The following is a 27,569-nucleotide window of genomic DNA, read 5'->3' as shown; positions in this document are numbered from 1 at the left end:
TTGGACTGGCTATAAATCTCGGCTCTCATGAAAATTTTCATGCTGCAGCACCTTCAAATTATTAGCTTTAATAATTTTGAATCGTCTAAGGTGAAGTAGACTCAGATTCCAAAGATCAACTCAGAATTTTGAATTCCGAGAAACCACTAGAAAACACATAATCATATTATCATGAAACGAAAAGCAATCAAGATTCATAGCAGGGAAAGAGGAATCTACCTCACAAAGATGCAAATAACTCCAAAGATTGACAAAGAGTAAGTGCTCACCAGGTACATCCTTCCTTGATGTGGCCGAACAAAGAATCGTCCGAACCAATCCAGAAAAATTCGAAACAATTCAACATAATTTGACACTAGAATCATTCCAATGATCCAAGGCATCAGTACGAATCCAATAACGAAAATAAAGGTTCCGAAAAGCATCTAAGCCAAGGAAATCCCGAGAAACATCAAGGCGAAAGCAGCAGGAGAGACATCCCTCGACGTCAAAATTGAGGGAAGAGCAGATGAATAAATTGGTAGAGGAGGGAAAGTAAGGATGTGAATGATCATGGAGCAGAAATTGTAGAAAGATGCCATCCTTCAAGGGAAAGAAGAAGATTGGTGAAACTTGGACAAAATAAAAAGTGCAGGAGAGGTTTTCTACAGTCGATACGAAATGATAAGATTTGGGTTTTGCAGGTGAACACTGAAAATGAGAGTAAGGAGTAGCGGGAGGTGGAACCTTGGGTAGAGAGTCCTAGGGAAATTCCATCTTATCACTCATCCAAAATTTGATTTAAAAAAATAAAATAAAATCCCAGAACTTATAGCTAGGAAAGGGTTTTCTAATTATTATAGACTTGGTCATCACAAGGAGTCATAAGACCAAAGATACAATTAGGCGGTGGATGTCCCATTACTTTCTGTACTATCCTCCAGCCACAAACAAATACTATAGAATTATCTCCCCAACCTAAGCTTACAGAGAAGTCCACTTCAAGATTAGAACTAGATAGCTGAGACATACCACAGCTGGCACTTGTGTAGAACGGTTTATTATCAATTGCCACGTGTCAAGCTTGTCACTAGCATTGAATCAAAGCAACTGCAGCACAACATTCTGGGGAGGGGGCTTGCTGTTGTTACCGGCTTGTTCCATCACCAGGTCCTCATGCTGGAGGGCGTCTTTACTCTCTGCTGCTGCAATCTAAAGACGTAGATAATTAAAGCCCATAAAAATCACATATTTGATAGTAGAGTTTTCCTTTCATTTTGGTCTGTACATACCATCTTCTCCATTTGCTGTTTTTGTTCGTTCAGCTCCTTTACCTGCTCATAATTGATTGAAAATTTAATTAGAAAAAAAAAAAAAGAACATTTATCCATGGCATTGTGAAGTCAAGGTTGCAAACTAATATTCAAGGTGCAATTTCTCCTACTTTTGAGTTCATCATTTAATGCCACTAGGTTTAAAATGGAACAGAAGTCTCAGGCATTTGCATGCATTCCTTCCCCAAATACCCTTAATCCTATACTTCCCCAGCAAACCCATGTATCCTATTGGAAAAATTGGTCTTTGACCACACAGAAAAGGAGATTTCCATTCCTCTTGTGTCTAACCCAAATTTAATAAAACCTCTTAACATGAACTTATCGTCATGCCAAAATTGGTAGTTAACACAGAGATATCTGATTTGTTCTTTAAAAAGGAATCAAATTTGATGCATTAGAATGAAGGTATGCATACCTTTTCTTTGAGGCATGCTATGGCTTCCATCATCAGCTGTGTCTGCACATGAGTGAGCATTCCATCAATATATTGTAAACAACAAACTTTGGGTTTGCTGAGAAGATTAGAGGTCAGTTTCTTATGAAACAAATGGTTTGGTGAGTTTCAAACTTTCAATTAGAAAGCATGGGATAACAGACCTTCCGTCGCCTAGTTTGTCTCAGCATGCCATCCAGTTTTTGCTCTAGTTGGCTGAGCTCTGACAACCTTAGTTGCTCGATGCGTGGCCCTTCAACCTGACTACAAAAGCACAAAATCAATGCTTATCAGAAGGTATATGGCAGTAAAAGAGGAAGGGTCTCAAGCAAAAAATTATGAATACGATTAATTAAGAGTACCTTTCAACTATTTTAAGTAGGTCAGCACCTGCCCATCGAACTGGATAACGCTTCTGCTGGAAGGCCCAAAGTAGATATTTTACAAAATTATCTCACCCAACTAAAGCAAAAATATATTTTCTACTGTTCTGGTTAATTTTTATTTTGTTATTCAACCTTATCTCATGATATCGGAGGGCTGTTGTTCCCGTTTAAGAGTGCTAATTTCCCTTCCCTCTCCCCAACCAAAACCCACCCCCGACCCCTTCTCTCTCCTTTTTTCTTCCACTTTTCAAATCAAGGTCTAGTTTTCTATACTTATAGCTCTTTCTTCCTCTCTTTACCCTTTTGTCTTTTACTTCCAAAAAAGCTGTACTTTTTCTGAACTTCCAAAGTGCAATTGATACACTGATTGTCTACAGCTGAGAGTTTTGACCTACCTTGGCTTCATGAGAGCTGCTGCCAACATTTGCTTCTGCATCACGACTTATCTGTAGGTAAGACTCGATAATGTTTCTCAAGCTGTATCATAAAGAACATATACAAACAATAAATCTTTCTCAAGATGTATCATTAAGGAACATATGCAAATAATAAGAAAATCTAACTATTATCATATTAGTTAAGCTTATATATTGATTGTGGTGTTTGTGTACTGTCAATGTTTGCCATGTGAACAATTAGGATTCTACCACCTAATGTTTTGTTAGACTCTTCTAAGCATACTAATGGAATTAAAAAAGAAAAGAAACGAAAAGAAAATAAAAAAGACTCTTATTCTTATGTCAGGTCGAAGGCTCCACCTCGAACTCAAAATATCCTTGATCAAATTGAACATTGTACACCAATTTATTAAACTCATCTAGACAATCTTTAATGGACTTGTTCTCATCCATTTTAAAGCCAAATAATTTCTCTTTCAAGTATATCCACATTAGAAGAGCCTTCTCCACATACAACATACAACTTATCAATGTTTCTTCCATAATCCAACTAGTGCAAAAGTCTCCTCATAGTCCATACCATATTTCTAAGCGAAGCCCTTTGCAACTAACTTAGCTTTGTAGTGCTCAATTGAACCATCTAACTTTGTTTTGATTTTACAAACCCAAATGAGAACCAATAGAGCTCTTACCAAGCGGAAGTGGCACCAAATCACAAGTGTCTGTCCAATGTAAAGTAGAAAGTTCCTCAGCCATAACTTGCTGCCAATTGGGATCAAGAACAATCTTTGTATAGGAGGTAGGCTCACAAAAATTGTGAAGAGATGCTAAAAATAAAGTAAATGAAGGAGAATAATAAGAACAAGCAAAATTTGGTAACTAGGTGAACTTACGAATTTGCTTTGGATATCAAGATAGAGGAGGATCTGCAATCACAAGAAATGCTGAGAAAATCGAAGGAGGAGGGCATGAAAACATCATCTGTGGAGGGTGGAGCATAAAAAATACCACGAGTTGCATCATTCGTAATTGCTCGAGTCTTGCGAGAATAATGATAAGGAAAAAATTGTATAAGAAGGGGTAAGTGAGTGACAAAATGGGGGATATCATGTGATATGAGTGAGCTAGTAAGGGGTATAGGGTTAAGAGGATCATCAAGAAAGGGTCCATGTAGATAATATCAAACTTTGACAAGGTATGATACTTGGTAGGAATAGATTAGAAAAGAGTATGCTCAAGGAAAACGACATGACGAGAAATATATAACTTTTGAGTAATAGGATCATAACAACGACAATCCTTTCAACCCTCACCATAGCCAAGAAAGACACAAATGGTTAAGCGTGAAGATAGCTAGTTATGCTCTACATTAGGACGAAAAACGAAACAAGTGCAACCAAAAACTCGTAAAGATGAGTAGTCAGGAGGGTGACCATACATAGGGAGAGGGACCTGATGTATGAGAAAAGGGTATTTTATTTGATCAAATGCACAATAGTGAGAACAACTTTGCTCCAAAATGCACTTAGGACACTAGCAGACAAGAGAAGGGAGCGAGCAGTCTCAACAATATATGTTTGTTTTCGTTCAGTGACCCCATTTTGTTGAGGAGTGTCAGTACAAGAGGATTAGTGCACAGTACCATAAGAGATAAGTAATTTAGAAAAGACTATGGATGCATATTCTTCACCCAAATCACAACGAAAACACTTGATAACAACAAAGTGTTGAGTTTTAACAAATGAGTGAAAATTAGTATAAACATGTATAAAATCAAACCGACGCGTCATCAGATAAACCCAACAATATCGAGTGTGATCATCAATAAAAGAGACATAATATCTAGACCCCCATTTTGTGGCAACAGGGAAAGGTCCCCACACATTAGAATGAATCAAGTAAATGATGAGGAAACACATTGATTAAAGGGTAAAGCAAAAAACCTTGCCAGTTTACAACCACTATAATCATAAATATCATGAGTTTGCAAATTGCCCAAAGATCCTTTAGAAATTAAATATTCTAAATGAAGGGCTAAAACATGGCCAAGTCTAAAGTGCCACAAATAAAAACTAGAGAAAGATGAAGCTAAATGTAAAGACGACAAGTTAGCACCCAAAATAGCTACATCTGGAACTCATGGAAGTCATAACTCATCCATGACATATAAGCCCCCCTGCCTACAACCTGTCCTAATTAGCCTCTGGGATTGAGGATCTTGCACATGACAAGAAGTAGAAGAAAATTGAACAAAATAACCAAAACCACAAAGTTGACTCATAGATGTGAGATTCATAGTAAGTTTAAGAATGCAATAAACATATGAGAGAGACAAATGCGGTGTGCATATGAAACCAACACCTGCTAAAGGCATGGGAGTACCATCAACAGTCATGATTGACATATAGGAAGAAGAATGACACATATACAAAAGATGATGAAGAAGGTGACATATGATGTGAGGCACTAGAGTCTAAGACCAATAAAAAAGAGGATTTAGTTGAAGTGTTAGGGGAGGGCAGACCTAACAAAGATGGAGTAGACACGACATACGATTGTGGCAATGACTATGTGTTAAGGAACTTTTAAAACAACTCTAGAATGATCACCATGTTGGGATTTGAGGATGATGCAACTTTAGGTATAAGTGCTACAATATTAGGCTATGATGACCTATAAGCTTGTTGTTAAGGTTGTCCTCCAAGACACCATTGTTGTGAAGGTGGGGCTGGTTGCCACTACTGCTATGTAGGAGGAGGTGGTCTTCACTGCTGCTATGTAAGAGAAGGCTACTGAGATGTTTATGCTTTATGCAATAGTTTAGGACACTAAGCCTTTCAATGTCATTCCTACTTACAGAAGTTGTACTCATCAAAACTAACCTATGAAGGTAATTTAGTCTGGTTGCTTGAGAATGGTTTTCTAGGAACTAGAACTAATGAGCTAGATGTTGGGGAAAGGCCCTTTTCCTGCACGAGTCTTGAGACATGTCTCTTCAACTAGAAGCTCACTTACCACCATGTCAACAGAAGGATTAGGATGATGATGTAGAATACTTCCCCGAAGCCCCTCAAAATCATCACGAAAAGTCATGAAGAACTGAATAAGACACTGCCTCTCTTGATGAGCTAGATACTCAACATTGCTCTGAAGAGATGTGGGTTTCGTGAGTGCCATCTGATCTTAAAAATCACACATTGTAGAATAAAACTCTTGGATTCAAAGCTCGACCAATGGATAAATCAGAAAAAATTGTTGAAATATCTACGATATATCGATCAAACCGATAAATTTGGCGATGTTTTTGTTGGGTTCACTGTCGTCGTAGAAAATCGGTAAAAAAATCAGCGAAATTTCACTAACATATAAGTGATTTTTTTGAAAAAAAATCGAGGAAAAATCGTTGTTCCTTATCTCTTCTTCCAAATTTTTTATCCAACAACTAGATTCAAGGGCTGGTGATTCAATGGCTAAAATTCCACCTATGTTTTTGTAAAACTATCCAACGATCAAATTTGTGATCCAATGGTGGAAAATGAATTTTGACTTGATCTAACAGCTAGGAAATGTTCCCAATGGCTAGATCAAGATCTAATGACCAAATGTCAACCAAATTTTGATCTAACAGCTAAAATTAATTTATAACGGTTATTTGACCATCAATGACTAGTTTGACCAAAAAAAATTATTTAAATGCCCAAATTTCATTCCATTTACATACAAGTCAATTGAAAGTTTCTTGATCTTGTATTACTCCAAGTTTTTTTTCTCTATGATCTATTTCAAAACTTTTTAATTTTGGGAATTTGTTGTTGAAGTGTTGGATTAACTCTAAATCAAGGCTAATTAAGATATGTTTTCATAAAATTTATTTTTATATATGCATAGTTTAATTTTATTTTTTATTAGCAATGCTATATTATGAAGCATACATATGATATAATTTAATTGATATTACGTAATTAATATGTTTTTAATAATTTTAAAGAAATTAAATTTTATTAATTTGAATATTAATGTTATATTAAAAATTCTAAAATTTTTAACTATTTTACCTTTTGGGTTTGTAGATGAGGGTTCATTAGTTTTAAATAATTAGATGAACTAACATATAAATTATAATATAATATTTTATAATTTCTTTTTTAATTAAGGCTTTTGTAGCAAAAAGTTCGTCAAAGGCTTCTTGTATAGCTACTTCATATTCATTCAAATATTTAAGAGAGATTAGGTTTTTGATATTAGTGGTTAAATTTTTTATAGTCCTAACATAATATTGCTACTACCAATATTGTCGAGATGTCTTCTCTTAGTAGGGAACAAATAGAGCAACTTCTTCAACTGTTGAAGTCCAATCCACTGACTACTACTCCTATTAGTTCATTGGCACAAATAGGTAGTGTTTTGTCTGTTACATTTTGTTCATCTGTACCATGGATAATTGATTCAGGTGCATTTTATCATACTACCGGTATCTCTAATTGGTTTCAAACTTATGTCCCTCGTCTTGACAATAAAAAGGTCCAAATTGTAGATAGTAGTCTTTCATCCATTGCAAGTAAAAGCTCATTTTCTATTTAAAAAACATTGTATTTCAATGAGTTCTACATATTCCTAAACTTACTTGCAATTTGTTGTCTATGAGTAAATTGTCTAAAGATTTTAATTGTTGTCCCTTTTTTTTTAATTCTCATTGTGAATTTCAAGACCGAAACACGGGGAAGATGATTGGCAGTGCTAGGATGCAAGATGGTCTCTATTATTTTGATGAAAAGGTCTTCAAAAATAAATAAGTGCAGAGCTTTGGTGGTAGAGTTAGTTCTACTTTTGTTTATGATAGAATAATGTTTTGGCATCTTAGACTAGGACATTATAGTTTTTCTTATTTAAAACATTTATTTCTAAGATTATTTAGAGGAGTTGATTGTAATTTGCTACATTGTGAAGCTTGCGTTTTATCAAAAAATCATTAGACTTCTTGTAAAATAAAGGCATATTCTCTATCAAAACCTTTTCATTTAATCCGTAGTGATGTGTGGGGGCCTTCTAAAATTCATAATTTGAATGGAAAAAGATGGTTTGTGACATTCATAGATGATCACACTTGATTGTGTTGGGCTTACTTGATGAAAAATAAATCGGATGTTGAATAAATCTTCAAAGATTTCTATGCTTTTGTTGATACAATTCCAAATAAAAATCAATATTTTAAAAACTAATAATGGTATTAAATATTTCAATGATTATTTGGGAACTTTTATGAAGGAAAAGGGCATTCACCATCAATCCACTTGTAGGGACACACCCAAACAAAAAGGTATAGCTAAACATAAAAACTGTCACTTGTTAGAAGTGGCTAGGTCTCTCAAGTTTTTCATGCATATACCAAAATATTTGTGGGGTGAAGCAATTTTAACTTTTTGTTAACTGATCAATAGAATGCCCAGTCATATTTTGAAATCTAATACACCCTTGCAGTAATTGTGAAAATTATTCCCTATAAATCGATTGGCCATAGAATTATCCTTTAAAGTGTTTCGTTGTATTGCTTATGTTTACATACCTAGTCATCTAAGGAATAAGTTAGACCCTAGGGCTGAAAATGTGTTTTTGTTGGTTATGCCTCGAATAAAAAGGGTTACAAATGTTTCAATCCAATTACAAGGAAATTTCATAACACTATGGATGTTCATTTTGTTGAAAATACCCATTTTTTTAACAAAACTTTTCTTTAGGGAGAGATAGAAAATGAAGATCAGTTTTGGCATATTTATTCTCCAACGCCAAAGATTTCTCTTAATGATACTCTTTTTATTGTTGAGACTAAATTTTTTGATAAAGAAAAAATAGGAGAGCCTAGTCTAACTATGTCAAAGGATAGTGAGTTGCAAATAGGGGGAGAAACACTCAAAAATAATAATAATCCTACTGTAATACGTGCTTATATAATAAGAAAATTTCATCAAAATACTGGAGAGAATCCGGCTATCCTGGAAGGTCAATCATCAACCCCACAAATTCCTTAAGGTCCAAGCATATTAGATTCCTCTTATAATCCTATTCAATTCACCGATCTCAATGTTCCTATCACTCTTAGGAAAGGAATTAGAACTTGTACCAAACACACTATAGCTAATTTTTTATCTTACCATAAATTGTATGAAAACCATAGGGCCTTTACTTTTAAAATTATTAATTTGTTTATGTCAAGGAATGTTCAGGAAGCTCTTAAGTCATTCAGATTGGATGACAACATTTTTAGAAGAAATTAATGCCCTTAAAAGAAATGGAACATGGGAAATTGTAGAACTGCCAGAGGGAAAGAAGACTGTGGGCCATAAGTGGGTGTTTACAATCAAATGCAAAGCTGATGGTAGTGTGGAAAGATATAAGGCACGTTTAGCGGCAAAGGGCTTCACTCAGACATTTGGGATAGACTACTAAGAAACTTTCACACCAATGGCAAATATCAACTAAATTCCAATTCTATTTTCTCTTATAGTCAAGTCAAACTAGCCTTCGCATCAACTAAATGTGAAAAATGCTTTTTTGAACGAGAATCTAGAAGAAGAGGTTTTTATGGACCATCCGTTGGGGTTTGAAGAGAAAAAAGGTAGACAAAGTGTTTGTAAGTTGGAAAATCCTTCTATGGACTCAAGTAGTCACCCAAAGCTTGGTTCGAGTGCTTTAGGAAAGCATTGAAAAGTCACTGTTATACTCAGAGTCAAGTAGATCATACGGTGTTCTTTAAACATTCTTGTGAAGGTAAGATTACTATCTTAATCATTTATGTGGACGATACTATATTAACTAATGATGATAGCTTGGAGATTGAGAGATTGAAAGGGTTGCTTGCTCGGGATTTTGAGATCAAAGACTTAAGAACCTTAAAGTATTTTGTTGGTATGGAATTTGCAAATCAAAGAATGGAATTTTTGTTTCCCAGAGGAAGTACGTATTGGATTTACTTAAGACGACATGCTTATTGGGTTCTAAAGCTACCAAGATTCCTATTGACTTAACTTAAAATTGCAACCAGACAAGGTCAAGGATGTTGTTGATAGAGACTAATTTCAACATTTGGTAGACATTAATTTATTTCTCCCACACATGTCCAAATATAGCATTTGTAGTGAACATGGTTAGTCAGTCCAAGCACTCACTAGGATAGGAACACTTCGATGTTGTTTATAGGATCCTTAGATACCTAAAAGGAACTCCAACAAAGGGTCTTTTATTTAAAGACAAGGGTTATTTAAGAGTTGAAGTTTACATAGATGTTGATTGGGCCGAGAGTTTAACGGATAGGAGATCTACTTCTGGGTATTGCACTTTTGTGAGAGAAAACTTGGTTACATGAAAGAGTAAAAAGCATAATGTAGTTGCTAGGAGTAGTGCAGAAGCGGAATTCAGAGTAGTTTCTCATGGTGTATGTGAGATCCTTTGAATCAAAACACTACTTGAAGAACTTAAGGTAACTAGTAGTCTTCCTATGAAAGTGTTTTGCGATAATAAGGCAGTAATTGCAATTGCTTACAATCTTGTCCTACATGATAGGACAAAGCATGTTGAAGTTGAAAAGCATTTTATTAAGGAGAAATTGGAGGAATGGCTCATTTGCATGCCCTACATTCCTACTAATGAACAAGTAATTGATATACTCACTAAGGGACTATCAAAGAAGTAATTTGATAAGTTAGTGAGCAGACTGGCCATGGAAGACATTTTCAAGCCAACTTGAAGGGAAGTGTTGGAAATCTCGGGAGATCCTAGGTGCTAGTTATGAATATTTGTACAATTGTAAAGATATTTCCTAGTTGTAAATATATGTATAGCTGTAAAGATATTTTTCCTATCGATTATTTCCTTATCTATTCTGTTGTAATTTGCCTATATAATGTATTCTTGTGCACCTATTAGAAATATTTCATCAGAATATTTTCTTAATTAGCCCAAACGGGATTCTTTAACAACTCAGTCGTCAAAGAAGAAGAAGGAAAAAAATGCGGGAGAAGAAACACCTGTTTGGAAATTCGTGCCTAGCCGGACACAAGCACCTTGTGCACCTAATCACCACCTCCATGCAAAAGCAACACTTGGAGTCAAGCGAGGTGTTGGAGCATGGTGTCGTGCTGCCTGGAGCCTAGATGCAGGTTTTACAACTATGATTTTGTTCAAAATCATGTTTGGTAGAAGTGATGAAGCCTCATCCAAGTCAGACATTGAGCGACCACCACGTGCATTTTAAGTTGTTGCCTATGACAATCCTTTCCTTTGGGTTACGTCTCATAAACTAAACTAACAGAACTACTTACAATGGTCTCAATCCATAAAAATGTTTATCCGAGGCAAAAGAAAAATTGATTATCTCACTGGAGCTACACAACCACCAGAAAAGGAATATGAGGTTGCATTTCAAACATGGGATAAAACTCAATGGTGATAGTCTGACATGTTAACTTAATGGATCCAGAAATTGGACAAACATATCTGTTCTTATCAATAGCAAAAGCAATGCAGGATGCAATTAATGAGACATGCTCATATTTAGGCAATTCAACTCAAGTATTTGAGATTAAAACTTGAATTCATGAAACGAAGCAAAGAGCTTGAGGTATCACGAAATACTATAGTATTCTTAAGGGTCTCTAGCAAGAGTTAGATCAGTATTATGAGATGAATGGGAGAATGCAGGAGATGCTTCCTAGTTCAAGAGGTTGTTGGAAAAAGAATGCATTTTTGAATTTTTGGTAGGATTAAACTTGGAGCTTAATGAAGTAAGGAAGAGAATCCTTGAAAAAGAACCTTTCCCATGTGTGTACAATTGTGTGTGTATATATATATATATATATATAGTTGGGTATATATTTATGTATCTAATCCTTGATTTGTAGGAATTCTTTCTTATTATTTCTTTTTTTCTTTATTCTTTCTTTTCCATTATTGTATATATATTTCATTGGTTGTATACTTTCAAGATATGAATAAGAAATTCAATTTTTTTCTACACTGATAGATCCCTTGAACAAGATAAAGTAAGGTTGGTCGCAATGATGAATATAGTGAGGATTCCTTGATATGAAGTGGACTATCAAGGAACTTTTGCATTGGTAGCAATGATGAATATAGTGAGGATTTTATTGTCTTTGGCAACTCATTTTGATTGGGATTTACTACAAGTTGATGTAAAGAATGCCTTTCTCCATATTGAAATTGATGAAGAAATCTATATGGAAGTTTTTCCCAATTTTGGGGAAAGTTTAGATAAGAATAAAATGTGTAAATTGAAGACATTGTGTCAAATTATTAGGAGTTTGTTGTTATACTTTTTGTTATTTGTTTCCAATAAATCTGAACTAATTACTGTCCAATCTCAAATATCTAGGTATTTTGATAGTAAGGTCCTAAAGTTGTGCTTTTTAGTTCCTAGATTCTTGGTAGTTAGTTACATGGTTAAGCTCCATACTTAGCCTATTTATTTTTTTTCCTTATAATTTTTTCGAACTTAATTCTTTCACAAACTATTTTTCCCTTCTATTCTACGCGTATGGTATCAAAGCGTAGGTCACTATTTGGGAAATAGTGATAGTGAGAACAACCATGACTGGAGAAAGGACAACAACATCCTTAGGTGTTGTTAGTATAGGTGCACCTCTAGTTTCTACTGTAACCCTTAATGGAATTGAAAATCCATCTCTTAAATTAATCGTTCACAAGCTGAATAGTAAAAATTACCTAAAATGGGTGCAATCAAATGGGTGCAATCAATCAAGCTTATGATTGATGGCAAGGGAAAGTTAGGCCATCTGACTGGCAAGATAATAAAACCAATAGACGATGATCCAACACTGAAGACTTGGAGGTTTGAGAACTTGTTAATGATTGCATGGCTTGTCAATTCCATGGAGCCAACAATTAGAAAGGCCTATTACTACAAAAAGAAGTTTAGGAAGATGTTTTAAAGACATATTTAGAGCTAAAAAATAGATCCCAAATTTTTGAACTAAAAACAAAGTCGTGACATTCAAAACAATGAGATAACGAGATAACAAAGTATTATAATGTGATGAAAGCACTATGATAGGAACTAGCCTTGTGCTAGGATGAAAAATGGGACTGTGCAAAGACAACATAAGGTATACGAAAAGGATGGAGAATGACAGTGTGTGTTCTTTGTAGGACTAAAAAAAAATCTGAATGAGGTCAAAGGTAAAATTCTTGGCAAAAAACCACTATCATCTCTTCGTGAAATGTTTGCTAAAGTAAGGAGAGAAGAGGGTTGAGGAAAGGTGATGATGGGAGAAAATAATCAACCTACACTGAAGTTTCCGCCCTAGTGACAAGAAACAATCAATCTGCTCAACTTGGATAACCACGACAAAACTAAAAAAATGACAAGATTTGGTGTGATCACTGCCATAAGCCTTAACACACTAGAGAAATGTGTTAGGACTTACATGGAAAACCATAAAATTGGAAGTTGAAATTGTTCAGTCAAATAAATTGTGATCCAAAGGTGTTTCAAGTAGGAGCCAAAGAGCACAATAGCTTGGGAGGAGCTGTGGAGATGTTTTCTTTCAATAATAAACTTTTTCAATCCACACGATTCTCAAATAATGTGTCTTTCCCCCGTTCTTTAGTCCAAAAAGGTAACTATTGTTAAACTGCTAGATTTAATGTATTTGCTACTTCTAGTTGTCTATGGATCATAGATTTTGGTGCAACTGATCGCAAAATCTCTTATTCTTTATAATGTCCTTCATGTTCCAAATCTTTTTTGTAATATGTCATTTACTAGCAAGCTCACTCACGACTTAAAATGTTGTATTATTGGTAATGCTAAAGAAAGTGATGGACTCTACTACTTTGAAAATGGAAACAACTTGTGTGGACAAGTTGATAGAACTTGGATAACTAGCCTTGAATCATTTTCTGAATCTAGAAGAAATGAAATAATGTTGTGCCATTTTAGATTGGGTCATATTAACTTTCAGTATTTGAAGTATTTATTTCAAAATTTATTCAAAAATAAAAATCCATTTTGTTTTCAGTGTGATATCTATCAAATTACAAAACATCATCATGCATCATTCCCTATACAACCTTACAAGTCTTTTAAACCCTTCACTCTTGTTTTTGGTGATGTTTAGGGTCCATATAACAATTTCTAGAAAAAAAATGGTTCATAACACTAATTGACGATAATACACATGTTTATTTGGTTTATTTACTCAAAGAAAAATCCAATGGTGAAAAAATTTTAAAATTTTTTTACACTATGATAGAAACTCGGTTTCAAGAAAAAAAAAAAAAAACAAGTGTTTAGAAGTGATAATGGAAATGAGTATTTCAACAAAATTTTAGGCACATATTTCTTAGAAAAGAGGATTATACATCAAAGATCTTGTATTGACACTCCACAACAAAATGGAGCGGTAGAAAGGAAAAATAAACATCTCTTGGAAGTAGCTAGGTCTTTAATGTTTACAACTAAAACACATAAATACTTGTGGGGGAAAGTTATTCTTACTATCACTTCTTAGATCAAGAGAATGCCCTCAAGAACTTTGAATTTTAAGATACCAAATGTTTAAAGAGTGTTTTCCAATGTCATGTTTAATCTTTGATTTACCTCTTAAAATTTTCATTTGTGTTGCCTTTGAACATGTGCATAATCATCATCATAGTAAGTTGAACTCACGAGCTATGAAATGTGTTTTTCTTGGATATTTTCCAACACAATAAGGGTATCGCTGTTTTGATAAAATAAAATAAAAAAAATTGTTACCATGAATGTCACATTTTTTAAAGCTTAAGGTTTTTTAATGCTCTTCTTCATGGGGATAATGGTTATGAAGACTCGTTACTTGAATGAGAAAAGAATGACATGGTTTTTGGTAGAAAATCTTTCATAGTAATCTTTCATACATATAGATTCCAAATCCTATCAAAATAGGATTATAATTTTAATTTCTTGAAAGAAATCCCATTTAATTTTTCATCTAATAAATGATTTTTTTTAAATCACCAATCATAACACAGTCCAACTTTTAGAAGTGTTCAATAACAATTCCTCTATTTCTCTCTCTCTCTATATATAAAGACATTTTTTTTTTGTTTTGTTAAAAGCAAAGTTTTTTCAATTTTCTATTGTTTAGACTTTTATACCTTGCTTTCTTAGATGCAAACCTATATATATATATATATATATTAAATTTACAAACTTTAAAAAAAAAAAATTTGAAACACACACATATATAAGGTCTCATAAGACCAACTAAGGATTGTAAATTTTTTTATAAATTCAAGAGTTTGTCATCAATAATTTTTGTGAGCATTGGTTTCCAACTACCAACACCATAGGTGAGATTTTTATCCTTCTTTGGGACTTATACAAAATTATTACCCATTCATGAGATGTTTTATGATAAAGTGGTTCTTAGTGTTGAAGAGTTGTCTAACGATAGAAGAGAGTCTTCACTTCCATCAAGTTGTTGACATTTTTTTTTGGTTTATTATTAATTTTTTCACAAACAAAAGACAAGCTAGTGAAGATTACTTCATGGCTTGACTTTTGGTATAAAGACACAAAAATATATGAGAAACCATCAAAGAAAAGTACTAGAAACAAGGTACAATGACCAAAGGACACTTATAATCCTTCTAGAAATATTATTAAACCTACTCCACCATGTACTTGTACTTGGTGGGACTGGGAAGTAGTTGATAATATTGACATAGCTAAGAAAGACATGGATGAGAGATATTTAGTTGCTTTCCATGCATGTTAATTGCAAGTTTGTTCTTCTTATAAAGATTATTACTTCGATTCGTCCTAAGGTTTTCAAGGTGGCTAGTCAAATGGCTAAAGGGCATTCATTTTGCCTTGCAGTCCTTGTGTTCAACATTTATAAAAGGTTAGTTGAATTACCAATTTTTTTAAAAGCTTAAATTTATAGGATTTAAGCCCACAATGTATATCATGTTTTTCAATAACCTCTCACTTGTAGTCTTTATTTTAGGATTATGCATGGGCTTAATAAATTAGGTAGATAAACATATGGTGGTGAGGTTTGAACACTAGAACTCCCACCAAACAAGGTTCAAATACCATGTTGAACAACCAATTTTCCTAAAAGCTTAAACTTGTAGAATTTAGGCTTATAACGTATATCCTGCTCTTCAACAAGATTGAATGAGATTATGAACTCCTCACATCCTGAGTATAGTGCATGTATCTTCCCTATCCATTATTTGTACGGTTGATAGAGTCATTACTTCAATACCAACTTCCTTTCTCTGACATGGGACCATTTTCCATGAATGACTAGTTGTGTTGGGGCATTTGTTGCTAAATATTTTGATAATTCAAGCACAAGATTTGATAATATATTGCAAGGATATGATATTAAACCCTTTAGTACCATAAAATCAAGAATGAGTAGTCTTTCTTTGGTTGGTCAAATGTCTTCCTTTTTAATAAATATTCACTTGAGTTATTTAAACTTAAGACTAGGTTATTATCAAATGATCCAACTATATAGTTCTGATCACTTTGGTAAGCAGTTTGGCTTCCCTCATGATATACTTGGGATGTTCAAGAAAATCCCTAGTCACGGTACTTTGTTAAAAGTGTATAAATATTGGGGGTCATGCACTAGACTACAAACTAACTCTATATTCACTATACTTTACTATCATAGTCATGAGAAATTCTTGATTACAAAGCTTATGCTTATTAGTGGTTCAAATTGCATGATTTGAAAAAGTGCTTAAGAAATAGTCATAACGATTTATTTTTAAAAAAGTGCTCAAGAAATATCTATTCAACAACATCCTAACCTTGTTCAATAGCAATCCTTAAAGATTAGAAAGTATAGCACAAATTCCAAAGTTAGATATTCCTATGAAAAAAAGTACTCAAGAAAATTTCAATGAGGTTTTCCATGATGATTGCATCGACGTTACCTCAAGGATTTCCTTTACATGCTTAGGTGGTAATCGTTAAGCTAATTCTACCACACACGTAGAGAAAGGGATGTTTATGCTCTATAATGTTTATCCTCTCTTAATGCACTAGATGAAAACTCACAAGATGTTAGTGAGTGTCAGACCAAGTGTCATTTTGTGCATTGTGATGAGACCAACTCCTATCCACTTTGACATGAATATCTTTTTTTTTAAGATGTGGTGATTTTGGCTCAATTACTGCAACTTGAAGTTAAAGATTGTTTTTTTTTTTAATCTTTATTCTATTAGTGTTAACAAAATGATTTCTTTATTTCAACAAAAGAGTAATGACTTACCTTCAAAAGATGTGATAGGACTATGCACTAAGATCAACTTGTTGACAATAATGTTGTGATTGAGAAACAATCTCCTTGAACCCCATCGTACAAAAGGACGGGGATTTTGTTACTCCTCACACTATTTTTATTTAAATGAGAGATCAAGGTACAATATTTGGAAAAAATAACACAAAATGGGTTAACCCTTGTAGCTATTGTAGATTTGATTACAACGCAACATTCTATTATTGCCAATGACTCACCACGCCAAATTACTTAATGCGATGTCAATAATTCATTTAATGTAAAACAAATCATTTTAACAATAGAATATTAAAGAAGATATTAAAAAGGAATATTTAAGAATATATGAAGACCTTCCATTATTGAAAGGAAAATTTAAGGAGGTTTTTACTATCATCTCAAAGATTGGAGCAGACCATTCATCATTGTAGAAAAGAGTTGAAAAACTTATGATTTATGTCAATTGTTATGACTCAATAAGACATGTTTATTCCTTAAAAATAACTTTAGTCGTCCAACAACACTACTTAGCTACTGTTAACTCCCAACTCATTCATGTTTACATTACCAAGGGTGAAGAAATAAAATGAAATCAACCTTTGAGAGTTTACTTAACTACTATTGAGAAAAGACAAGAAATACTCAAACATGAATTAGAATAGTTAAATTCACAAATGAAAAGATTTCATTCAAGCCAGTGATGAGCAACTTATTTGTAAGCAAAAAGAGATTTCTTGTTTGAAGGAAGTGCAAGTCACCATTGCATGTACTCCTGTGTTGACTGATATTGATACTTAGATTTATGTTCATAAAGAAATAATCAAGTCATACCTTAGCTCACTTTTTTTTTTTAATAAAAAAAACTTTTGCCAAAATTAATTTTTAGTCTTGCATATTTTTTCTTTTCAAATATGCCATACATAGTTTAAGTTCTTACAAGCCAATAACATGATAAAGCTCAAACATAATAATGCTTTATGAATTTGTAAATGATAGGTTAACTATTAATCCATCTTCAACAATAATTTTTAGGCACCATTTGTGTATAATTCTTGGATCACAAATAATCCATCCCATTTGGATGTAAATTTATTGCCAGTCTTGTGAATAGTGAATGGATCTACATATACTAAGAACTAAATGACCAAATTGGAATGATCGAGGATGGACTTTTTGTTAAAAGCTCTAAACGGTCGAGAATTCTAAATATTGACATTTGAGTGGGAATAGCAATGATGGATCTACACATAATGAGAACTAAATCATCAATTTGGAATGCCCAAGGATGAACTTTTTTGTTAAATGCTTAAGAGAATCGAGCTTGGTAGCATTTTATATGTTGTTGAGCTTCAAGTCACTCTCATTTAATGCTTCTAACTCTTGAAGATGTAATCACACATTCTCTTCATTTGTTAGCCTTTTTGTATTGCAATTCTTAATGAAAAAATTTGACACACCGAAGGTAACAATACTTATACTCCAAACACAAAAGAGTATGAGATTCCTTGTGTGGGTGTTTAATAATATGTTGTTCAATATGCCAAAAGTGTTCCACTAACTCTCTTATGCTAGTCCTTATTTGACTTACTAATGATCTTCTTTAATAGATTATAAAGGGTCTTATTGAATGTTTCTGCCAAGAGCTTAATACATTGAAGAATTATGTTTTTCAAGTCAAACTTCTCACAAAGATTGTTCATCAAGCTATTAGAGAAACACTACAAACTATTCGTTTTGATGTATCATGACAGTCCATATCGATAGATGATATTGTTTCTAATAAAGTTCCACATAGTTTCATTTTTTACTTCTTTGAATGGTATTGCGTTTACCTACTTTGTGAAGCAATCTATTGTTGCTAATATGTGTGAATGTCCTACAAAAGATTTAGGGGTGTGGACCTGACTACATCAAGGTCCCATGCATCAAGTATCCAAAAAGCAATTATAAGGTGGAGTGGCATAGGAATTTGGTGTATAAAGTTTGCATGGCACTAACATGCTTGATTTTTCTTAGCATAATTCATGAAATCTTTAACAATGGTTGGTTAGTAATAACCCATCATTTTGTTCCAAAGTAGAGTTTAGGACCAGATTGGTGAGCACCACAAATCCCAAAATGAGCTTTTTCAATTACTTAAATCACATTTTTTTTCTCCTAAGTAACAAGTAACACTTTATCAAAAGAACATCCATAAACTATTTCTTTATAACAACTAAAGTAAGGTGCATGATGACATTTATTTCAATAGTCAATTTTCCCTAGGAGCAACATTATTCATACTTAACAATGGCCACTCATGAAGCACTAAGGGTGTAGATGCCAAAGCCACCAAAGCCATATATGTCTTTAATGGCAACCGAGATGCTAAGAGGTTAGATAACTTCGTATGGAACACGAAATAGTATTTTGAGGCAATATTATTGATTGATGAGGTGACTAAGGTGTAGACTATGACCCTCTCCTCACTGATATTGGTACTCTATGATGACGCTAGAGGTTTGCCGATGTAGAGAAAAACACTTGCAACATCGACATATGAGATGAATTTGAGAAAAATATCAATAGATAATTCTACCCCAAAGATGTGGCTTATCTAACAACAAAACACATAAAGTGTCTCAAGCACGTGAGCTCAATCCATGAGTATGTCAATGAATCCTCTACACTCATGCTTGAGATCCCTAACATAACAGAGAAAGGGTTATTATTGGACTTCATAGATAACCTACAAATTTGGACTAAGCACGAGTTTAGGCACTATGGTAACCATAGCACAACCTTAACATTATTGGAGTCCTTAGTGGTTTTTCTAAGTCAAAGCCCTTAAAGGGTAACCATGCTAAAGGAAAGGAAAACAAAGAGGGTCGAATGGTTGCACTGTTGTCAAATAAGGGTAAAACAAGACTTCTAACGATAAAGAAGGCAAGGGCAAAGACAAACAAAATGAGTTTGTGCTCAAGGCCAATTGCTTCCATGTGATGGATTGCATTGAGCGCTAGATTGCCCTAAGAGGAAGGCCCCTAATGTCATGATCAGTGAGAAGAAGAAAGAGAGGGATGCATAAGGAAGGTAAATACAACTCTTAAATGCCCTCAAGGCAAAATTGATGCCTATGATACCTCATAACAAATGGTTGATGTAAGTAAAGGCCCATGTGAATGAGAAGCCCACCAAGATCATGGTGGACACATGTATCACTCATAAGTTTTATCTCTTTAGATGAGACAAAGAGACTATAGCTCTAAGCATCTAATAAGGAGGATGACTAAAGGCAGACAACTTTATTGTAAAGCCATTATAAGATTAAACGCATCGAGTGGTTGTATGCATTGGCATATAAGAACGCAAGATCGACTTCACAACGTCACTAACAAATGACTTTAACATGGCGTTTAGGTAGACTTCCTAAGAAAAGTCCAGGCCACTATCATTTTTATACTCATGGCCATCTAAAAAGAAAAGAAAGCCCTGCGTAATCCCTATAGTCACCAAAGATATGCCTAACACCCATTATTGTCAACCATGCAAGTAAAAACGGGGTTAAAGAATAAGCAGGTGACCTACTTAGCTACACTTAGGAATAAAACGGAAAATACCATAAGGGAATCCATGCTTAAGGAGATTAAGGGAGTCCTTAAAGATTTTAACGATGTGATGACACTAAAGCTACCAAGAAACTCCCACTAAGTAAAGAGGGGAATCATAAGATTAAGTTAGAGCTAGGAGCTAGGCCCTTTGCCATGCAACCTTATAGGATGACATCACTTGAGCTAAAGGAGCTAAGGAGACAATTAAAGGAGTTTTCTTCATCCAATGGTCTAAATCTCCTTATAGTGTGTCAATATTCTTCCAAAAGAAATATGAGGATCCCTAAGTAAAGAACAAATATCCAATTTTACTTATTGTTTTAATGAACTTAATAGAACAAGGGATTTCACAAAACTAGCCTTGAGATTAGGCTACTACCAAGTAAGGATTGTTAAGGGAATGAGTCGAAGACAACATGCATAACTCAATATAATTCTTATAAGTTCTTAGTGATGCCCTTCAAGCTAATCTATGCACTAACTACGCTCTACACATTGATGAACGAGATCTTCCATCCATACTTGGATAAGATTGTGGTAGTGTACCTAGACAACATTGTTGCCTACAACCGCACCCTAGAAGAACTTGCAAAGCACTTAAAGAAGGTTTTTAAAGTCTTAAGGCAGAATGAGCTTTATGTAAAAAAATAATAATAATAATAATAAATAAAAATAAATCAAAAATGTTCATTTGCTAAGAAAGAGGTGTGCTTCTTTAGACATAAAATAAAGGATGACAAACTAATGATAGATGAAAACAAGATAAAAGCCATCCGGGAGTGGAACTCGCCTACATAAGTACCTCAATTAAGGTTTCCTTGGCTTAGTAAATTACTCTCCATGATTCATTAAGGGCTACTTAACGAGGATACCTTTATTCATCAATCTAGTAAAAAAAAAATGAGGTGTGGGATTAGGATAATAAATGTCAACAAACCTTTGAAGATTTGAAGAATGTTGTGATAGAGGAACTGTTGTTGACACTACTCAACCATAGCAAAGTATTTGAAGTGCACATAGATGTAAGACAAACATATCATAGCCTTTAAGAGTCGCAAGCTTAATGACACAAAAAAGGTGTTATATAATGCAAAAGAAGGAAATGACGACTATAGTTCATTGATTGTGCAGTTGGAGGCACTACTTGTTAGGGTCACATTTCATAGTGAAGATTGACCAAACATAGAAGAAATTAAGACCTAAACAAGCAAGGTGGCAAGAATTTTTTGCATAGTTGGACATTGGAGTACAAGCCATGAATTGCTAATCATGTGGTTGAAGCCTTAAGCCATAAAGCAGAGCTAGCATCAATGAGTAGTAAGCCTTAAGGAGAGTTAATGATGAAACTTATAAATAAAGGTTTACAACATGACACATTGGTTAAGAGGAATGATGAAAATATTGGTAAACGCGGATATATCAATAAGATATAAATTGTTCAAAATTCACAAAAATATTTGAAAAAACATTAAAAAAAAATGATAAAATAAGCAAGAATACATATATTAAAATTATTTTGTAAGTTAATAACATAGATATGATCAATGATAATATTTATCAAAATTTTTTAGAAAAATTAGCTTGAATTCCTTTAATATATTTATATTCATTTATTTTAAAAAAATTAAAATATTTTTATTAAAACATGTTTTATTATATTTTAAATAAAAAATTAAATCAATTTATATAAAATATTTTATTTAAGATTTAATTTCTAAAATTTTCTTACGAATTTGTGGTGACAACTTTTTTCTATTAATATTATAATATTTAATTAAATAACTAAAATTATTAAAAATTGTATTAATAATTTAGTTTATTAAATTAATTTTAATTTATAAAATATTAGAACTTCACCACTTTTTTTATATTTTAACAATTTTTTAATAAATTTATATTTTTTATATTTTAAAATAAAAACATTTAAAAATAAATAAAATTAAAAGAATAAATATAAAAAAAATAAAAAGTGAAGTGATAGTAATTTTTAAAAATAGGATAAATGAGATAAATATAAATAAAAAATTAAAACAAAGGATAATATTAAATAAAAGGTTTATATAAAATTAAAATAAAAAATAAATTAGAAAAAAATAATTTAAAAAAAAACACAGATTTTAAAAAAACTGGCATTTTTTTTTAATAAACCGCCGATTTATTGAAAAAATCAACGATTTTTTGTCGACACTCTACCTCCACACGCGCATATTCTTTACTTTCGATTTTTCACCGAAAATTCGGTCATTAACCAATCGCCAGAATCTTTGATTTTTTGCCAAAATTTCTCTCGGCCAATAATTAGTAGCCGATTTTTCAATCCATGGTTAAGAATAATCACCTAAAACTATAAAAGAAAGACTAAACAATTTTGGGTGGAGGATGACCTACTAAATGCGAAAAGAAAATTACTCTAGGTGCCTACGTGGGGTAACTAAAGAACGAATTTAACTAAGGAGTATCATGGTACCAATTGGGTTGGACACCCTAGAGTCGTTATGTTATTGGCCTTATATGTAGGATAAGGTTGAGGCCTATGTTAGAACTTGTCTTAAGTACCAACAAAAAAAGGTGTAACAACATTTTCCTAGAGGGCTATTAAAGCCACTACACATCCAAAGTGCTCATGGGAAAGTGCTACTATGGACTTCATCATTAGATTGCCTAAGTCAAAGGGATATAGATCTATTATGGTGGTAGTAGACAAGTTCTTAATGTATGCCACTTTCATAGTAGCTCCTATAGAATATACCACTAAGGAGACAACAAGGTTATTCCTGAAGCAGGTAGTCAAATATTAAGGATTGACAAAACACATTATCAATGATTGTGACCTATATTTCACTACAAAGTTGTGGACAAAGCTCTTTAAGATGATGGGTTTAGAGTTTCACTTCTCTCCAAGTTTTCACCCACCAATAGATAGACAAAGAAAAAAAGTGAGCATTTTGCTAGAACAATACTTGAGGCAGTTTGTGAGTGCCAACCAAAGGGATTGGACTAAGTTAATGATTGTATGCCAATTCTCTTATATTTTACGAAGAAGTGAAGCCACTAACAAGAATTCATTTGAGTTTGGTGCCTCACATACTAATGATAGGCTACATGGGAAGGAGATTTATAGTTTTCAAATTTGCTAAGGGGTGATAGAGCAAGTTGATATAGCTCGCTCAGACTTGGATAAGTTTGCCAAGAGAATGAAAAAGTGGGTTGATAAGAAGACATAACACACTAAGTATCAAGTTAGAGAGTTAGTGCTTATCAAACTATTTCCTCAACAAATCAAGTCCCTAAGGCTAGTGCACAAGGGACTTGTCAGGAGATATGAAGGCCACTTCCCTATACCTAGGAAAGTTGGCAAGGTGTCTTTATCGAGTCAAGCTACCTCCAAGGTTGAAGATCCATTTTGTCTTCCATATAGGTTACTTGAAGTTATACCATGAAAACATGGATGATCTAAGCTACAAGATATTAAAAAGGGCATATCAAATAGGGTGTTTATAGTCGTTGTAACCTCATACTATAGGGAACCATAATACATCATCACAAACCAAGTTAACAAGAGATATAAGGTACCTCTAGCAATGGAATACTTAGTTAAGTCGAAGAGACTACCAAAAAGCAAGGTAAACCTCAGAGGATAAGAAAGCAAAAACATCATTGCAAACCTAGTCATCAAGAGACATGGGATACCTCCTGCAATGGACTACTCAATTAAGTGGAACAAACTACTAAAAAGCGAAGAAATCATTTAGGCTTAGGAGCAAATTGAGAGATTCTGAGTAGAAGAAACAATGAGGATGTGTGTAGCATTGGGTAAGAAAAATGTCACACCTTACTCAAATGTTCTCTCACTTAGTCTTATAAAGGAATATGGAGCTTCTAGGGAGACTTAGAATCATCTGCATATCTTTATAAGGGAATGAGAGATAATGAAGTTGTGTAGAGAATTCTAGAGAATGTTTAATAACTCTTGTACATAGCTTCCATGTAGTAGGTTTTAAAGAATTCTAGATTTGTGAGAAACCTTCAAGTGTTCTAGAGAGTTCCTTGACACTTATTAATTCATAGGTAATGGCTCCATTTGGCTAAGGCACAAGAGCTTCTAAATAATGTAAAATGTCTTTGAATAATCAAAGCTTCTACTCTTCCAAAATTTTCAAGTGTTATTTCCTTTATCCACCAAACACTTGAGAGTTTCTAAGCATTGTAAAGGGTATTTTAATAATCAAAGCTTTAATTCTTTCAAATTCTTCAAGTGTTACTTTCATTATTCACCAAAAACTTGAAAACTTCTAAGCATTGTAAAGTGTCTTTAAGTAATTAAAAACTTCTATTGATCTAAACTCTTCAAATATTGCTTCCTTTATTTGTCTCTTTTTTAAGTCAAGTATCATTGCTTAGTCTAGTGAGCTAAGTTCGGGGAATATTGACTTAGTAACTTCAAATATCTTAAGTTGTCCAAGTGTTGTACATAAACTTAGGAAATATCTAAGTTTATGACATTATGCTCAAGTTTGCATTAGAAATACCAAGGAGATTTACCCCTTAAAACATTTGACGATAATGGACATTTTCCTATGTTAGGAGAAATTTGTTTCCTTGCTCCTAGAGAAACTAGAGAAAAATTTGTTTTCTTGCCCTTAGAAAAGCTAGAGTGATGATTGGTTGACATTTGCTGTGTTATTCTATAGGTATTAACGGATGAGCATGCACCAATGTATGTTAGTTTGGAGGCAAAGTAAATGCATTTGCTTTGCAATAGGGTCATTGGACTAATAGAAATATTTTGTGATGATGAGGTAGCGATAATTTTACCATTCCCTTTCTACAAGTATGCAACTTGGTTCTTTGAAGCCGTTAACTTGGTGTATGGTGAAATTAGGAACTTTGGTCGAAGGACATGAGAGGTAGAAGAGTCTCATCCAATATGCCAAAAAATTGTACACACAAATACATGTTTGATGATATTAAAATACAAGAAAATAACAAAGAAAATAATTTGAGCACACTCCTCTATATTGATTTTGTTTTAATCAAATCTCATTGATTTTGTTTTTAAGATTACAATCTCTACTCTATATTGATTTTGTTTTAATTAGATCTCATTGATTTTGTTTTAAAGATTGTCATCTCTACTCTTGATTGAATTAATCAAGAACAACTAGTCTTGATTTTGACTTTTTCTTACTTTTTTTCCTTTTTTTTTTCTTTTTTTTTTTCGTTTTTATGAAAATTTTCTTATTGGGAACTTTTCTACATTTTTTTCCTTTTTTTTTTTTTTTCCCCCTTTTATCACTTTTTTTTTTCTCTCTCTCTTTTGGTTTTTAAAATCTATCAAAGAGAATCATGGATAAGGAGGTGAATTTTGTTGTGATTTCAAGAATACAAATAATTTAGTTAACTTTTAAATTTAAGTTTTCATCTTTCTCTAAGACTCTAACCATGACATGACATGAGATGTGTCACAAGATAGATTTGGGACCACCACCATTATTATTATTATTATTATTAGTTTTATAAACCAAATATATACATTTTAAAAAAAAATTAAATTTAAATTTAATATTTTATCCTTTCCTGACCATCACAGAACACGTGCCACAAGAATCAGGACCACCATTATCATTTATATTTCGTGTGTGTTTAGAGCAATAGTTCTTGATATTTGTTGTATTTAAAAATATATCATATTATAATTTTAATTCAATCTAAGTATCTAACATCCTAAGTAACTTACCACAAAAAAAAAAAAAAAAAAAAATAGCAAACTAAAATAAAAAACAATAATACTACATTCAAGAGAAAGAAAAATCAAACTGCAGATAAAGGAGAAGGTACATAATATATCGAGAAGGACGATGACATAAATGCACACTCAATTCATGCGTACCATATTTGAGCCCAAAGAGTTTTAACAGATAAGTATGTACTACAGAGTCTGAAAAGTCTAATCTACACATCTGAGCCTAGAGAGCTATAAGAGAAGCTAAAAGCCAGCTTCTCATAAAAAACTTGTGGATACAATTAGCTAATCATAGGACCGGCAGCACAGGATCATCTCCATTGTAGGTCATAACTGACATCAAGGGACCTGTGCTTAAACTAGGTTAGAGTTGTATACTCTTTAACATATCCATGAGCAAGCGGTTCACGTTTTGTCAGGACGAAAGATTGACGAATCACTGTGATCTTTGAAGATCATTGTAAGGAAACGCCATGTAGGAGAAGAGCAAAGCTGGGAGAAAACATCTCCAAGCAAGAGACCGAAATCTCAAACACAGATGGCGTAAAACAGAGGTTAATTTGAACAAAAGTCATCTTCTAAGAGAAAAGCACAAGTCAGTGATATATATATATATATATAGGAGTGAGTACCTATTGCCACTACAGAATTCGTAAAGCCTGCCTCTGGCGGAGAAGATGATCAGAGCAAGATCAACGTCACATAGAATAGATAGTTCGTGAGCTTTCTTCATCATTCCGCTTCGTCGCTTTGAGAAAGTCACCTGCCGATTGTTCTTGTTCTCGATTCGTTTCAGCTGGAACTTTCCTCTCCCCATTTCTCTCTCGGACGGAGAAACAAATTTTGTGGGTTGTGGCCGTTATGTAGGAGATTCAGGGTTTTTTCTACGGGAAGGGGCTGAGCTTCATCGCCACCGAGCTTTGAAAGCAGGGGTTGCATATCCGGGTGTATATTCTCATTGAACCGCGGCTTGCTTTATGAAACGATGCGTTTTGGGCCCCACTGGATGCCCTGCTGCAAAGGTGACTTCCGCACGCTGCTTTTGGGTGGCCATTCTCACCTTCAGACGTGTCCTAGTGAATTGACGAAATTGGGTGGTTGATATTTTCCTCAATTAACGTACCTACCTTTTTATTTCATTATTGAATTTGAAGTTTAAACGCATTTAAATTATAAAAATGAGCATTAAAAAATTAATATATACTTTTATTTATTTAATTTTTATATATAAAAAAAAAATGGGTTTTAAAATTTTTGAAAATAATTTATTAATAAAAGTTATGCTTAATTTTTTTTTATTCTCAAAATGCTTATTTCTTAAAATGTATTGAAACTTCTTTTTTTTGGGTGGGGGGGGGTGTGAAATTACATTTTTCACTCATTTATTGTTG

At 33.3% G+C, this 27,569-nt stretch overlaps 1 protein-coding gene across 3 annotated transcripts; it reads right to left on the bottom strand.

The window, feature by feature from the left end:
* Positions 1-808: 808 nt before the first annotated feature.
* On the bottom strand, positions 809-27,184 carry LOC100241171 (MADS-box transcription factor 18). 3 transcript variants are annotated; one of them, XM_010662442.3, is made up of 7 exons: positions 26,811-27,184; positions 2,531-2,612; positions 2,112-2,167; positions 1,914-2,013; positions 1,732-1,773; positions 1,272-1,313; positions 809-1,184 (listed from the first exon to the last, which is right to left on the bottom strand). In XM_010662442.3, the coding sequence occupies exons 1-7, from the start codon at positions 26,993-26,995 to the stop codon at positions 1,143-1,145; spliced, it is 549 nt and encodes a 182-aa protein (XP_010660744.1). In that variant the 5' UTR covers positions 26,996-27,184; the 3' UTR covers positions 809-1,142. The 3 variants fall into 3 exon arrangements, with proteins under 3 accessions (XP_010660744.1, XP_002271169.1, XP_010660743.1); XM_002271133.5 differs by having other exon boundaries at positions 809-1,191; positions 26,811-27,152; XM_010662441.3 differs by having other exon boundaries at positions 809-1,191; positions 2,112-2,164; positions 26,811-27,152.
* Between the last annotated feature and the right edge of the window lie 385 nt (positions 27,185-27,569).

Source organism: Vitis vinifera, chromosome 14 (assembly GCF_030704535.1).
Source record: "Vitis vinifera cultivar Pinot Noir 40024 chromosome 14, ASM3070453v1".
In the NCBI taxonomy this organism is placed as follows: domain Eukaryota; kingdom Viridiplantae; phylum Streptophyta; class Magnoliopsida; order Vitales; family Vitaceae; genus Vitis; species Vitis vinifera.
Note: the sequence above shows the minus strand (reverse complement) of the source record. Positions and strands in the feature narration are given on the sequence as shown.

Excerpts from the sequence above, each read along its gene's own strand:
- LOC100241171 (XM_002271133.5), bottom strand. The coding sequence starts at position 26,995 with ATGGGGAGAGGAAAGTTCCAGCTGAAACGAATCGAGAACAAGAACAAT. Across the intron at positions 2,014-2,111 it reads CTACTTAAAATAGTTGAAAG|TCAGGTTGAAGGGCCACGCA; the intron begins GTACTCTTAATT and ends GTGCTTTTGTAG. Across the intron at positions 1,192-1,271 it reads AACAGCAAATGGAGAAGATG|ATTGCAGCAGCAGAGAGTAA; the intron begins GTATGTACAGAC and ends CTACGTCTTTAG.